Source organism: Apiospora marii (assembly GCF_038362585.1).
Source record: "Apiospora marii strain CBS 49790 chromosome Unknown utg000013l_segment0_segment0, whole genome shotgun sequence".
NCBI lineage: Eukaryota > Fungi > Ascomycota > Sordariomycetes > Amphisphaeriales > Apiosporaceae > Apiospora > Apiospora marii.
In genome coordinates this window covers 1376739-1389706 of record NW_027117384.1, presented here as the reverse complement: position 1 = coordinate 1389706, position 12968 = coordinate 1376739, and the positions used below count along the sequence as shown (strand labels likewise).

The window sequence follows — 12968 nt, the reverse complement described above, 5'->3', positions numbered from 1 at the left end:
CTCTCCTGAGAACTCCTTTTTCATAACTTCCGATATTCTCGGTAACAATCGTAAAGTAGGCGCAAATTTCCTACGCAATGTTTAACCCTGTCGCAAGTTCTGCAGGTGCTTCATCGTCAACCCGCTGATGTCGAGGAACCGCTCGGCGCAGTTAGCCATGCATCCTTCCTCGGTCTTGTCCAGCTTGCCCTGCTTGATGTTGCCGGTGATGCACTTTGTGAAGCACATGTCGGTCAAAGAGTGCACAGCTGTAAGCCAAAAAGTCAGCGAAAGTGCCCCCCGAGAGGCCGAGAGAGAGAAAGAAGGTTACGTACTTGACTGCACGCGCGCCTTCTGGCTCTCGTTGTTGAGGAACGAGCGGAGCTCGGCCTTGTCCTTGTCGTTCAGCTTCTCGAGATCGTGGTCGTTGAGGGCGTCCATCTTGTCGTCGGTTGTGGGGTTGGGATACTGGAGAGAGAGCGCGCGCGGTTACGTTGGGCAATGGTATCGAGGGTGTGTATGGATTGACTGTCCGGTGTCTATAATGGTGACCGATGACCTTGCTAAAGCTCGGCAGTAGGAAAACTTGGGAGGAGCTTCCGGGGTGTTTCTTATCTTATCGCACTCTCCCAATTTGGTGGACCGGCTACATTCATTCAGCCTTGCCAGGCGCGAGTCCTCAAATGTTTCGATTAGGCTTAATTGTTTTCATTATTCCAGAATAGTCTTGCCTGGAGGTGAAATTTATATGTTTAGTTGGCTTAGGATGTGGAGGTTCAAGACGCTTTCCACAATGTTCGGTGCTTGTCGCTATATCTTCAGATTGAATATAAAGCGGCAACTAGCCCACCAACAACACGCAATAGCGGACGAGAAAGTAGAAAGACATTGTATGACGCCTACCCAATGATGCTTTAGTAGCAGCAGTTATATCCAAATCTTCATTTCATTGATACAACAGGTAGTCTTCCAGATTGTCGTCCTAAAACTATGGCGGCTCCTTGTAATACCGTCCATGACATTTGTTCTGTTTGCAACTACGATGATGAAGTCGCCAATTGGGTATCCTTTTCTCTTATACGTACTTGTAAGGGTTCATAATGCCGTTCTTTGGTCAAGGGGTTAGCGGAAGACCTCGAGGCATGACATATTGGAGGGTTACTTACCGGGTCGTACAGGTTCTTGATCTGCTTCATGAGCGCAACCATGGTCTCGCTCCTGCTGTATCCAATATAGTTCTTCTTGGCAAGGCCGAGACCGTGCTCAGCGCTGATGCTGCCATTGACCTTGGCTATCCATTCGTAGACAAAGGGCTCGAGAACCTGTTCTACCCGCTTGTCGTACCTGCGAACTGCGACGTTCAAATGGAGGTTCGAGTCGCCCATATGCCCATAGCCTACGACGTCAACAACCGGGAACTCATCTGAATCGCCAATCAGGCCAGCAGCACCAATTTTCTCCCGCACATCCTCCACAAGCTTGTAGAGATCCCCCAACGGAATTGAGAGATCGTACTTGTATACACCTCCCCAGTGCCCAAGACACTCGGGAATACCCTCTCTCTGGCTCCACAAAGACCTGAGTTGAGTCTCGTCTTGCGCCAGGACACCGTCTGTGATGATTTCCTTGGTCATGACATCCTCGAGGAACTTCTCCAATTTTTCGCTGTCATGCTCGGCGTTGGATCCGCTGGTTTCAATCAGGCAATAGAACGGGTGCTCACCCTCCAAGGGGCTGTTGCTGTTCCGGACCTTCTGGACCAGCTGTTGGCTCTTCAGATCCATAAGCTCGAAGGCGGAGAGGATTTCTCCCAGCTGGCTCTTGGCTTCCCGGAAAACCTGCTGGATCTTTTCGTAGGACTCGCCGGCCAAGAAGGCAACGTTGACAGCATGCGATCGCTGCGGGCACTGTATCGAGACCGCGGTGATCATGCCGATTGTGCCCTCTCCGCCAATGAAGAGCTGCTTCAGGTCGTAGCCAGTGTTGTTCTTTCGCAGCTTGCCCAGATCGTCCACAATGGTTCCGTCGGGAAGGACTGCTTCAATGCCCAGCACGGTGCCGTGCAGACTGCCGTAGCGGAGCAGCCGGAGACCACCAGCATTTGTTGCGACATTTCCACCAATGTGGCAGGAGCCCTTTGCGCCGAGGTCCAGAGGGAAGATGTAGCCCTTCTCGGCCAGATACTGATCGGCCACTTCGAGGACGACGCCTGCATCTGCAACCAGAATGCCACTGACATCATCGAAGGAGCGTATTTGGTTCATGCGGGTGGTGTTGAGAACGATCTCGTCAAAGACGGGCACTGAACCTCCAACAAGGCCTGTGTTGCCTCCCTGGGGCACGACCGCCAGCATATTGTCGTTGCAGTACTTCAGAATCTTGCTGACCTCCTCCGTGGACCCGGGCTTGAGGACAAGCTTGCAGTGCCCGCGGTACTTGCGCATCCAATCGCCATTGTAGGGCTCCATGTCGTCGGCCGCCACCTCGCCCGTGACGCCGTCGATGAGCGCCGTCTCCTTGCCCAGGAGCTCGCGGAAGAAGGCGACATGGTCGGCGGTGATCTCTGCGAAGCGGGCGTCTCGCTTGATCTCAGGGTAGGCGTCGGAGGTGAACTTGGCGTGGCGCGCGCCCGAGGCGCGGAACTGCCTCGCCGGCGAAGTGGTCATGCATCGCAGGGCATTCACGGATGCACCAGCTGTCGGTCTCGCGGCCCTGGCCAGCCCGGAAGCTCCTGCCCGGCGCAGGACGGGCGCTAACCTCGATCGGCAAGCCATTTTGTTTCTGGGTATGTGAGACAAAGAGCTGAAAAGCCTATCGTATCAATTGTAATAACACAACTAGCCCCCCAAGCACTCGGCAGCTCAGACGATCCGACAGGGAATCAATGGAAGAAGAAAAATAAAGTTCCGTTTCCGATGCTAAAAGCAGTCTTGGCATCCGCGGTATCGGGCCCGCTAGCGCGAACTTAAACGCTGGCTGTCTGACAGATTCCAATACCACCATCAAATGTGATTGATTACATGTGCATACTCTACCCATACTTACACATACCATAGCATATGAATGCAAATGCAGTTCAATCAGCAAGCGAACATGCTAGTACGTTGAAATTCAGCCCAGGGCTGACGAAAATATATGTTCAAATTGGAGCAATTATACACCTTAGCTCTGCCTGTGCAAACCACCAATTTTGAGCCAACTATATCCCCAGGGTGCCGATCTTGCAAGTGCAAAAAGACACCAGCAACAGCATCATCAATAACAAAATGATGACTCGATCGTTATGATCGACGCCTTACATCGTTGGAGCAACAGGGAATCGAAAAAATCGACTATTTTTACTTGAAATGCTTACGGGGCATGTTGGATAGGTGTGAATCGGTAAATTGGTAAAAATAATGCGGATCGATTCCCAGTTGCACCACTTAACCGGACCTTTTCAATGATAATTCAGACTCTTGAAGAGCGTGAAGCAATGCAAGTGAAATGTCATACCACTAGACCATAACCCCTGGAAGCGAGTAAAACCTTTTTCGCATACGTCAGACTATACTGAAAGTTGCCAAAGCGGCCCATAGGGCGACTTACAAGCGGCTCATTCTATACTATCTATGGGGGCTGAAAGTGGCATGTATTCGTTCTATAAACCGCATACTTTCTTCACCCAGCCATTGTGGCTATAAGCTACATACTTCCCTAAAAGGTTTACTTAAACTCTTGCATACACTATAGAGTCAGTCTCATCTGGTAGAAACATGCGGTTAGGGGAGGTCGTAGACGCCTTCCAAAGACTCCGTCGTGCTGGGGAAAGTGATTGGCTTTTACGGTTCATGATGAGCAACACGAGTCAGTCCGGCGAATCTGTTTAGCTAAGCATGAGGCTGGTCTGATATTCGGATGAGGGGACACAAGCTATCAAACGTTAATTTGATCACGGGTGTCCAGCCGAAGCAGTACATGCCTACTGTAAGTCAAATAGCGCTGCTACGAACTATCGTAGGAGGCGGGCGCCTGGGGTGAAGGCAACCTGCTAACTTCAACGAGCTGGGAACACAGTAAGTGCCGCTAGAGTGTGGTCATGGCTTCCTATTGCATTGAGTCGGTAAAGCCATCTTGTCACAAATTATCTCGATCACGCCAGCGACCCTTGGTGAAACGCCGCTCCTTAATCGACTGGACAGACTCAAGACCGGATCACGACGACTGACATTGGCCCAAGGCTACATTCGCTTCAGGTAGCATGTCGGAAGCGTCGTGTGCGGTTCCATCTGTCGGAGTCTGGATTCCATATATTTGCCATCTATAAGCCCTTTGTCATTTGATAATCGCCCTCCCGGAGCCCGTTCCCAGAAGATCATCGCATGATCCAGGGTATCCAAAGGCGGCCAGTTATGCGGAACATCATGTTTGCCTAGGCTAACGCCGGGAAATCCTCTCGGCCAGAGAGACCAGAGAGGCCAGAGGACGAGGATGGCGCTTCGCGACAGGGTTGGCGCATAACTTGTCAGACTGGGTAGGAAGCGAAATTCATGCGTGCACAATAGAGGATCGCAAGCTTCGCCCCGATGGTGGAGCTGCACGCGCGGAAACAAACTTAGAACTATGTTAGTAGGGAGGGAGGGAAAATAGAACCAGGAACTTTGGGCCTGTGTCTCACGATACTAGCCGCCGTCAAATCAGAGAGATTAAATAAGATTGAGTCGTGCTCGAAATTGGTGGTCAATGGCTGAGGGGGGAAGTGAAGGGAAGAGGGTTGGCCGCCAGACCAGGGCATCTATGTATCGGCACGTAATGCAGCAGTGCAGCACGACAACGTATAGGGCGACATGAGCTTGGTCATTGGACGTCTATTCGTAGAAGGCATGGAAGGAATGGTTTGGAATGGGAAGCAAGAAGTGGCCCCCCTGTTGATCGACCCTCCAGGGCTCAGACGTCTGGGGCAACCCTTGGCGACTTTTCGAGCGCATGATTTACAGAGGATGCACAGCCGTTTTGGGGTATAGCGCCCTGGCAAATGGGGATCTCAGGTTGATCCAACCTTCGAAACCCCTTGCCTATTAGAGATGAAGTCTTGTGGGCACATCGTCTTGCAACACGATATGGAAAGCAACTCGCGTTTCAGATAGCTCACTGTGGCAGATATAGCATCGAGAATATAGCCGGAACAGCTCTAGGAGACTAGGCGATATGGGATGGCCGCCGGCGAGCATGGCAATGAGGCAGTACTTGGCCGAGCCAGGTGCCAGGGGGAGGCGACAATGTCAGTCCAGGGGAGATGTATTTGAAGACGAGCAAAGCCGCACCGTTAGGGAATTCTTTTGCTTTCGAGATGGGATGACAGTGCTTCTATGCCTCTTCTGAGAAAACGGTTTGATCTTCTTTTCGTTCTATTTCACCTACGACTCGCGGCCAGGCGTCCGATTATTTAACAATACCCATCTTATCGTGCAGCGAACAGAAGTGTCGGTTGCACCAGTAGATCAAACTTGATCTTCGAAGTTGATAGGAACGACATCTACCCCCCATCGTCCTCAGTTACATGGAAACCCTCCGTCCGCACGGGAGGACCATACGATCAATCGATTTAACCTTATTGCACGGTACCTCCAGCGTGACAGTGACAGTGGTTGGCCCCTCCAGTCCTGGCGATCACTGCCGGTACCAGTCTTTTATCGATTAGCGATCGTTTTAGCGCATTTACACCCGCGGGTCGGATCTACCACTAAATCAGGCCACCGACCTGCCCCCCCAAAAAGCAATTTCGAAAGCATGTTTGCCAGGTTGGCAACAGCGTTCAGCCGAGAGGGCGGGGAGAGCAAGGGCCTAGGCGCCCCCAATAACGACAATGAGTCCCCTGGGCAACGCGACGCTGCAAACGTCCCCAATGTCGAATACGCCCTGACAGAGGCATTCCCACCGCTGCAATCCGACCTTGGCTGCACTATTACCAACCTTGACCATCAGCCACCAAAAGAAAAAGCTGCGGATGACGGTGCATGCATCCAGCGAGCTTCTTCCAACCCCTCCACTCCTCCACCATCATCGCCTATTCTTAAGGCGCAGGAGCAGCAGCAACAACAGCACCAGCCTTTTTCAGCAGACCAGGACGACCAGTCCCAGCAGCAGCAGCAGCAGCTCCAGCAAAACAAGCCAGCCCCCCCTACCACATCTGCATCTGCACCTACGACTCCAGCCAAGACCAACTCCTCCTCCAGCCCTTCTTATTCGCCGCCCCGCTCCCGACGCACGCGAGGCTCTTTGCCGAATCGGTCACAACCCGAAGTGCATGCCGCCAGAGTCTCCCGATCCGCCACGCTTTCGGGCTCTCCGCTCACCAAAAAGGAGACCGACACTTTAAAGGAGTCGCCCAAGACAAAGAAACCCCAACGACAAGTCTCGCTCGCCTCCAACGCCTCGATCGAAACCTCTGAACGAGAGGGCCTCAGCAAGATGGACGGCAAATGGGTCATTGTCCAGCAGAAGACCTTCACAAAATGGTTAGTCGCACGCACCCAGTCAACCCAATTGACCGACACTGGAGGCCATCCACCCAGTGCCCAATCGACCCGACAGAAACAATTCGTACTGACAGAGATGGATGCAATACAGGCTGAACACGAAGATCGAGGTGCGAGGTTTGGAAGTCAAGGACCTGGTGGCTGATTTAAGTGATGGAGTAAGTATACACACACGATGCGAATGACTCGGATTTGTTTACATCTTTTTGACTTTCCTCCACGGTTACATCCCTGGACTTTGTTGTTCACAGCACATGCTAACTGTGCCTTCGCTCCCCAGGTCATCCTCATTCATCTCCTCGAATGTCTATCCCAAGAGTCGCTGGGTCGCTATGCGGCGAAGCCCAAGATGCGAGTGCAAAGATTCGAGAATGCAAACATAGCTCTCAACTTTGTCAAATCCCGTGGCGTCCAAATGACCAACATCGGCGCCGAAGATGTCGTCGACGGCAACCGCAAGATTATCCTCGGTCTGATATGGACTCTCATTCTGAGATTCACCATTAGCGACATTAACGAGGAAGGCATGACGGCCAAGGAGGGTCTGCTACTGTGGTGTCAGCGTAAGACAGCATGCTACGACGAGGTGGAAGTGAGGGACTTCAGCTCCAGCTGGAACGACGGTCTGGCCTTCTGTGCCCTGCTCGACATCCACCGCCCGGATCTCATTGACTATGACGCTCTGGACAAGTCCGACCACCGTGGAAACATGCAGCTGGCTTTCGATATCGCCAATAAGGAGATCGGTATCCCTGCCCTGCTTGATGTCGAAGATGTTTGCGATGTGGCCAAGCCCGATGAGAGGAGTTTGATGACGTACATCGCCTACTGGTTCCACGCCTTTTCGCAGATGGAGAAGGTCGAGAATGCAGGACGCCGCGTGGAGAAGTTCGTCAACAACATGCAAGGCGCTTGGGAGATGCAGAGCGCGTACGAACGGAGAATGGCAGCGCTGCTCCAGCACATCAAGGAGCAGATCCACGAATGGCTTCAGTCTACATTCGAGGGCACCTACGCCGACGCCAAGAGGCAAGCCACCGAGTTTGCCTCGTACAAGAGAGGAAAGAAGCGGGAATGGGTCGCCGAGAAGAGCGAGCTTGCCACATTACTAGGAAACATCAAGACGAAGATGGCCACATATCGCCTCCGGGCCTACGACCCGCCGCCGGAGTTGCGGTTGGAGGTTTTGGATGCGGAGTGGGCCAATCTCACCAAGACTGAAATGAAGCGTGGCCAGCTCATCAACGAAACCATCAGAGAGTAAGTTCAACCCCGTACCCTATTACCTGCCTCATGTGGGCGCTTTGCTAATACTCGCCATTAGTATCAAGAATGCCCTTCGGAAATCGTTCGCAGACAAAGCGAACGACTTCGCGCTAGCGTTAAACACAATGCAGGTAGCGATATCAGGTCTAGAGGGAGACGTGGAAGATCAGCTGTTGCATGTTCGGCGTTTGTCGGACAATCTCCCTCCACTTGACGCCTACCTGAAGACCATCGAGGCGGTCGACGAGAAGTGCCAAGAGGCCAACATTGAAGAAAACGACTTCACTACATACACCTACGACGAATTGCATTATGAGTTAGGACTTGTCAAGTCGGCAGTCGCTAAGAAACTCGCTTTCCTGGAGAACCAGCTCGTCGCTCGCGACATGACGAACCTGACTCCCATTCAGCTGGAGGAGTTCGAGTCGGTGTTCAGGCACTTTGACAGAGACGACACGAACTCTCTGAGTGAGTTGGAATTCAGCGCGGCGTTGGCATCCTTGGGTCTCGTGTTTAGCGAAGACGAGATGCATGATTACTTCGCGGAAACCTCGCGAGGCCGGGACCGTGTGTCTTTCGAGCAGTTCATCCGCTTCATGGTGGATGTGACCGAAGACCAGAACACGGCCGAACAGGTCTATCAATCCTTCCGCGAGGTGGCTGATGGCAAGCCGTATATCACGGAGATGGACCTGCGGCACAGTCTGGTGCCCGACGAGGTTATCGACAAGCTTGTCGAGATCGTGCCCGCACACCAGGGCCCGGATATGGCTGCAGACCGTGGCATGGCCCAATACGATTACATCTCCTTTATGGAGAAGCTCATGAACGAGCAAGGGCACGCGACGCTGGGGGATATTTCGAATGGGCGGGGCAGCCCAACCAAGAGTAGCAATGGGTCGCAGTAGAGACGCGGCTGGTGAAATCTCTCGTATACACTACTTCTTGGGGAGCTGGATTGAGCTTGTTGATACCCTCTCTGGTTTCTTTACTTTCCCACATATTTTTTCTGTTCAAGAAAGCGTTGCTAGCTATATTGTTTTGTCCACACACACACTCACACACACACACACACACTAGGTATATAATCGCTCTTGGGGATACGGTAGCATTGCCTGGGGTGTTCAAGGGAAAGGAGGGGTTACTGATTGATTGATCATGCATTGGTTTTGTGCATTTGCGCAAAGAGAAACGAGAGTATATAGGACGAGGAGGGTCGGGGGTGGACTGGCATGGAAGGAGAGGAGGATAGGAGGCGGGCGTGGTGCTACGGGGCCACACACATGATCACTTTTCAACACCTCTTCTCTCTCTCTCTCTCGCCTCTTGCTTGGTCCCTCTGATCACTGATTGACTGATACATCATTGGTTTTCGTTTTTGGTCTTCTACGTCGCTATGAGGAGGGTCTGCTGCCGTGCCTTTTGAGGCCTGGGGGTTTTCTTCAAGGCCAGGACTGACAGGTTATATACATCCTGGCTTGGATGGGGTGTTGGTCTGTCTATACGAATGAAGAAAAGGGTTACTGGCATATGATAGCACAGTCCTCTAGATAATATACACTAAAACTCAACAATTCCAAATTGAACCATGATGGTGATGATGAATGATAAAACTGCAAGAATGGTAGGTGTCAGAGATGTCACCAGCCAGATAATCCATCAGATCGCAAGCACACACACAAACACACACACGGCTTTTGTCAAGTAAAAGGATTGCGTCTTGTCATGGGGAGATAGTGATATTGTCTAATCCTGCCTGTCTAACCCAGTACGACCGAATGAATGAAACGTCGTACATACTCGCCGTTGGCCTGCAGTTCAAAAAACACGACTCGCAGCAGCGCTACGCTCCATTCCGAAATCTATACTGTCCTCTAAAATCCAAGGACACTTGCAATGCGATCCGTCAACTCCGTTTCCCATGTAGTAATAGACAACTTGCCGCCTGGAGGAGTTCGAGCCTCTTTATGATCGTCCTTCTTTCGGGCATACTTCCTCTGCCGCTAGCGCAGCCTCCCTGGGACACATCACCCCTAGTTCTCCTTGAACGCATCCCTTTCTTTGAGAGCATTGGCTAGTCGACGATAGTCGCGGAGCAGTTCTAAGACCTCGCCCAGCTTCAAGTCGGCTGGGTTTTGCAGCTCCATAAAGCGTTTATTGGGTCCATTAATTTGCGGTATGTCTTTAGGGGGTAGCGACGGTGCTATATCTGGGAAGGCCTGCTATACGGTCAATTAGGGGCCAATCCTAGTGGGAAGTTAGACAGAACGAAGGAATCCTTACTGAAGCCAAGTCACCGCCTTCCATGGGTTTCCCTGGAGGAGGAGCATCCTTTGCGGGAGCGGTAGGTGTAGGTGTTGTCCGTCCGAAACCCCTTATCATACTCATACTTGCCAATCTGTTCATAGGATTGAAAGTGTTTGTAAGATTCCGCATCTGATCCACCAGAGCCGGGTTAGAAGACGAAGATGCTCCGGTCACAGATACAGGGGTGCCGGCCTTTTCTCTTTCTTCATTCGCAAAGACGACCTTCTTGGAACTGCTAGCACTACGCCCACTCCTCGTGCTATCTGTGCTGCGATCCCGATCCCTAGGCACTTTCCGTCCGCCAACAAGATGCAGGATCTTGTCGTCGCGGCTTGCAGCCGGACTGCCGCTCTCGCGGCCCTGGACAGGTATAGACCCGTCAAGAGAGGCAGGGTCCTCCGGAGGTGGCGTACCGATGAGCTTCCTTGCATCGTCTAATGTCCTCGGAACTATCAGTTCTTTGCCGCTATCCGTGGTGTCACGAAGTCTTCCGATGAAGAAGTTGTAACTATCGCCCAGACTGTTGCTTATGTTCTTAAAGCTCTGATCGGCCGTATCAAAAAATGAGTCCCGTGCATTGCCTATAGCTTGTGCTGGTGTCTGTATCAAATCACTGAGCCTACGACGCTGCGCTAAAGCCTTGGCAGTCGTCGGGGATGGGGGCGCCTTCGACCCTTGTGCCTCTGTGGGAGTTAATGAAGCTGCGCTCTGAGTTGGTTCCGAGATGCCTGGCGTGTATGCCGGCGGAAACGTTTCTGTGCGAGGACTTCCGGACATGCTGCCCAGCTTGGCTGGCCCAGTGAGAGACTCGTCAGCCCGAAGGCTAGCAAGGTCGACCGTATCCAGAAAAAGGATGGCAGCCTCAAGGTTGGTGAGACAATAGGTAGATTCTCCGTCCAGCTTCTCTTCCCATCGGAACCGCTGGATGAACTTGAGATCACTGATGACATCGAGCTTCTCAGGAGGCATCGTGATCAGTGTGTAGATGAGCAGAGGCATGATTTCGTCCGCCGAAGACGAAAGTTGGAAGTGCGACAAAGTGTCCACAATGCTCTTCTGAGCAGCCTTGAGGTAGTTCAGCTTTCCCAAGGGATACCGTTTCTCGTGCATCGTGGTCAAGTTTTTCCTCGCTTGCTCTAGATATTGTCGTATCTCTTCTTGCTTCTGTAAAGCAGCATCTGTGTCGTCTTCTGAATCTTCGTCGACCTTGACCCCCAGTCCAAGTTCGGCAAGGCCGATGCCCACTAGACCCAAAGCTGCGGTTTTGGATCTGAGTTTCTCGTCGGCTTCGGTATCATGCGTGGACTTGTGCCGGTATATTCTGTCGTATATGCCCTCGCACAGTCGTCGTTCCACCCCTTCTTCCAACAGAACCTTCTTTTGTTCCAGGGCAATCCTGGCCTTCTTTCTGTTGGCAAGCTCCTCGGCCGTGAGCATCTGCTGCTCCCCCTCGGTCGTAGACGCTGGCTTTGGCTTGTCTTTACCAGTCAAAGAGGCCGCCTTTGCGCGCAGGATACTAGCGGTAGATGCTCTCGATGGAGCAGCAGGTCGTGGTGATTCATACCGACTTTGCCTCGAGGCAAGACTATCGATATGTGTCTGGATGTGATGGGAAGCAGTTGCGTAGAAATCCTGGAACCGCCTGGACAAATTGTCAATGTTAGGCGGCACGGCGTTGACTTTGGCTGAAAGGCCGTCGATGAAGCTGCGAGTTAGACCTGTTAGCGACTACATCCTATCCGGCGCATATGGGAGGCGTACTTGTCGGTCAAACTGATAAGCTCTATAGGAATGTCTTCAATGTCTACTGAAGCCCTTGGTGGCTCCATGGGCTCCGCGGTCTCGGCCGTCTCGAACGTATCCTTCTGGCCCTCTCCGTCATTTTCTTTCTTAGGTGATGTCTGGATAACCTTTATCTCGGGGGTGGTGCCATTCTGGAATGTGCTGGCCCGCTGCGCGCGTGTCAAAGGATCTATGGTAGTCTCCTGGACTGCTGGACGCGGAAAGGATCTCGAGGTACGGAGCGTGCCCGGTCGGGGCTCTGAGCTCTGAGCCGGCGTTAGAGGCGCCATGAATATCGAGCTGAAGGACATGGCCACAGGTTAGTATGGAATGAAAGATAGTATTGAGGACCAGAATATTGTCGAGAACAAAAGCGCAGTCGTTGTGCATCAAGAGTGCTGAAGCAGCATGAAACTATTGCAGGGGTGTGGTTTACCTGATGCTACCTGGACAAACGAGTGTGTTGGATGTAGTTGGGACGGCCTTCTAGATCATGTCATGGAAAGCTCGCCGAGTAAGGCGACGAGTGATAAGTATAAGGCAATTCAATGGAGAGTACCACTGCGCAAATGATTCGGGGCTATAGCATCTTCATCGAGGAGCTGGAAATGGGTTCGCCGCCGACATTGATGATGAAAGGCCAGTTGCAACATCATTGGCAACTGGTCGGCGGGAGCTGCTGGAGCTTATCGAGGGACCTCAGTCGATAAGGCGCCCAGCGGCTCCCCAGCACCACCCCGTCTGCCCTCATGCGTCAGGGACCTGCCTCCCAAGGGGGGTGGGGTCTACACGCTGTATTTCTTACGTACCCCCTACCTGCCTCCCCCCAACTGACCTCTGCCTAGAACTTTACAAGCTTGAACCACGCGACATTCCGTGCAACGACCCGAAGGGCTGACGCGACACCAAGACCCGTTACTGTCCTAGAGGCAGTGCTCCACTTGCCCGTCTCGGACTAAAAATACATGTCCACTCGAGGCCGTTATTACTACTATTTACTTCACTTACACGAAATATAAGACGGGACGAATATTTGATACCGGTAGGCGTTTGACGATACTCGCTCAAGAAGATAAGCCAAGGAATAATTACAAGGTATCCAACGCATTAGCAATG

At 52.3% G+C, this 12968-nt stretch overlaps 4 protein-coding genes across 4 annotated transcripts; 1 reads left to right on the top strand and 3 right to left on the bottom strand.

Moving 5' to 3' along the window:
- Positions 1 to 81: 81 nt before the first annotated feature.
- Positions 82 to 420, bottom strand: PG985_015573 (Zn-finger protein; the record flags this gene model as incomplete). Its single annotated transcript, XM_066835339.1, has 2 exons — positions 82 to 248; positions 315 to 420. 2 exons carry the CDS (start codon positions 418 to 420, stop codon positions 82 to 84), a joined length of 273 nt encoding a protein of 90 aa, XP_066676542.1.
- A 634-nt stretch (positions 421 to 1054) lies between these two features.
- Positions 1055 to 2753, bottom strand: PG985_015572 (uncharacterized protein; the record flags this gene model as incomplete). The annotated part of the gene is made up of 2 exons (XM_066835338.1): positions 1055 to 1087; positions 1146 to 2753. The coding sequence occupies 2 exons, from the start codon at positions 2751 to 2753 to the stop codon at positions 1055 to 1057; spliced, it is 1641 nt and encodes a 546-aa protein (XP_066676541.1).
- A 2995-nt stretch (positions 2754 to 5748) lies between these two features.
- PG985_015571 (Alpha-sarcomeric (F-actin cross linking protein)) lies at positions 5749 to 8671 on the top strand (the record flags this gene model as incomplete). The annotated part of the gene is made up of 4 exons (XM_066835337.1): positions 5749 to 6476; positions 6589 to 6655; positions 6778 to 7757; positions 7822 to 8671. The coding sequence occupies 4 exons, from the start codon at positions 5749 to 5751 to the stop codon at positions 8669 to 8671; spliced, it is 2625 nt and encodes an 874-aa protein (XP_066676540.1).
- Positions 8672 to 9796: 1125 nt separating this feature from the next.
- On the bottom strand, positions 9797 to 12163 carry PG985_015570 (VPS9 domain-containingprotein; the record flags this gene model as incomplete). Its single annotated transcript, XM_066835336.1, has 3 exons — positions 9797 to 9982; positions 10047 to 11775; positions 11832 to 12163. 3 exons carry the CDS (start codon positions 12161 to 12163, stop codon positions 9797 to 9799), a joined length of 2247 nt encoding a protein of 748 aa, XP_066676539.1.
- Between the last annotated feature and the right edge of the window lie 805 nt (positions 12164 to 12968).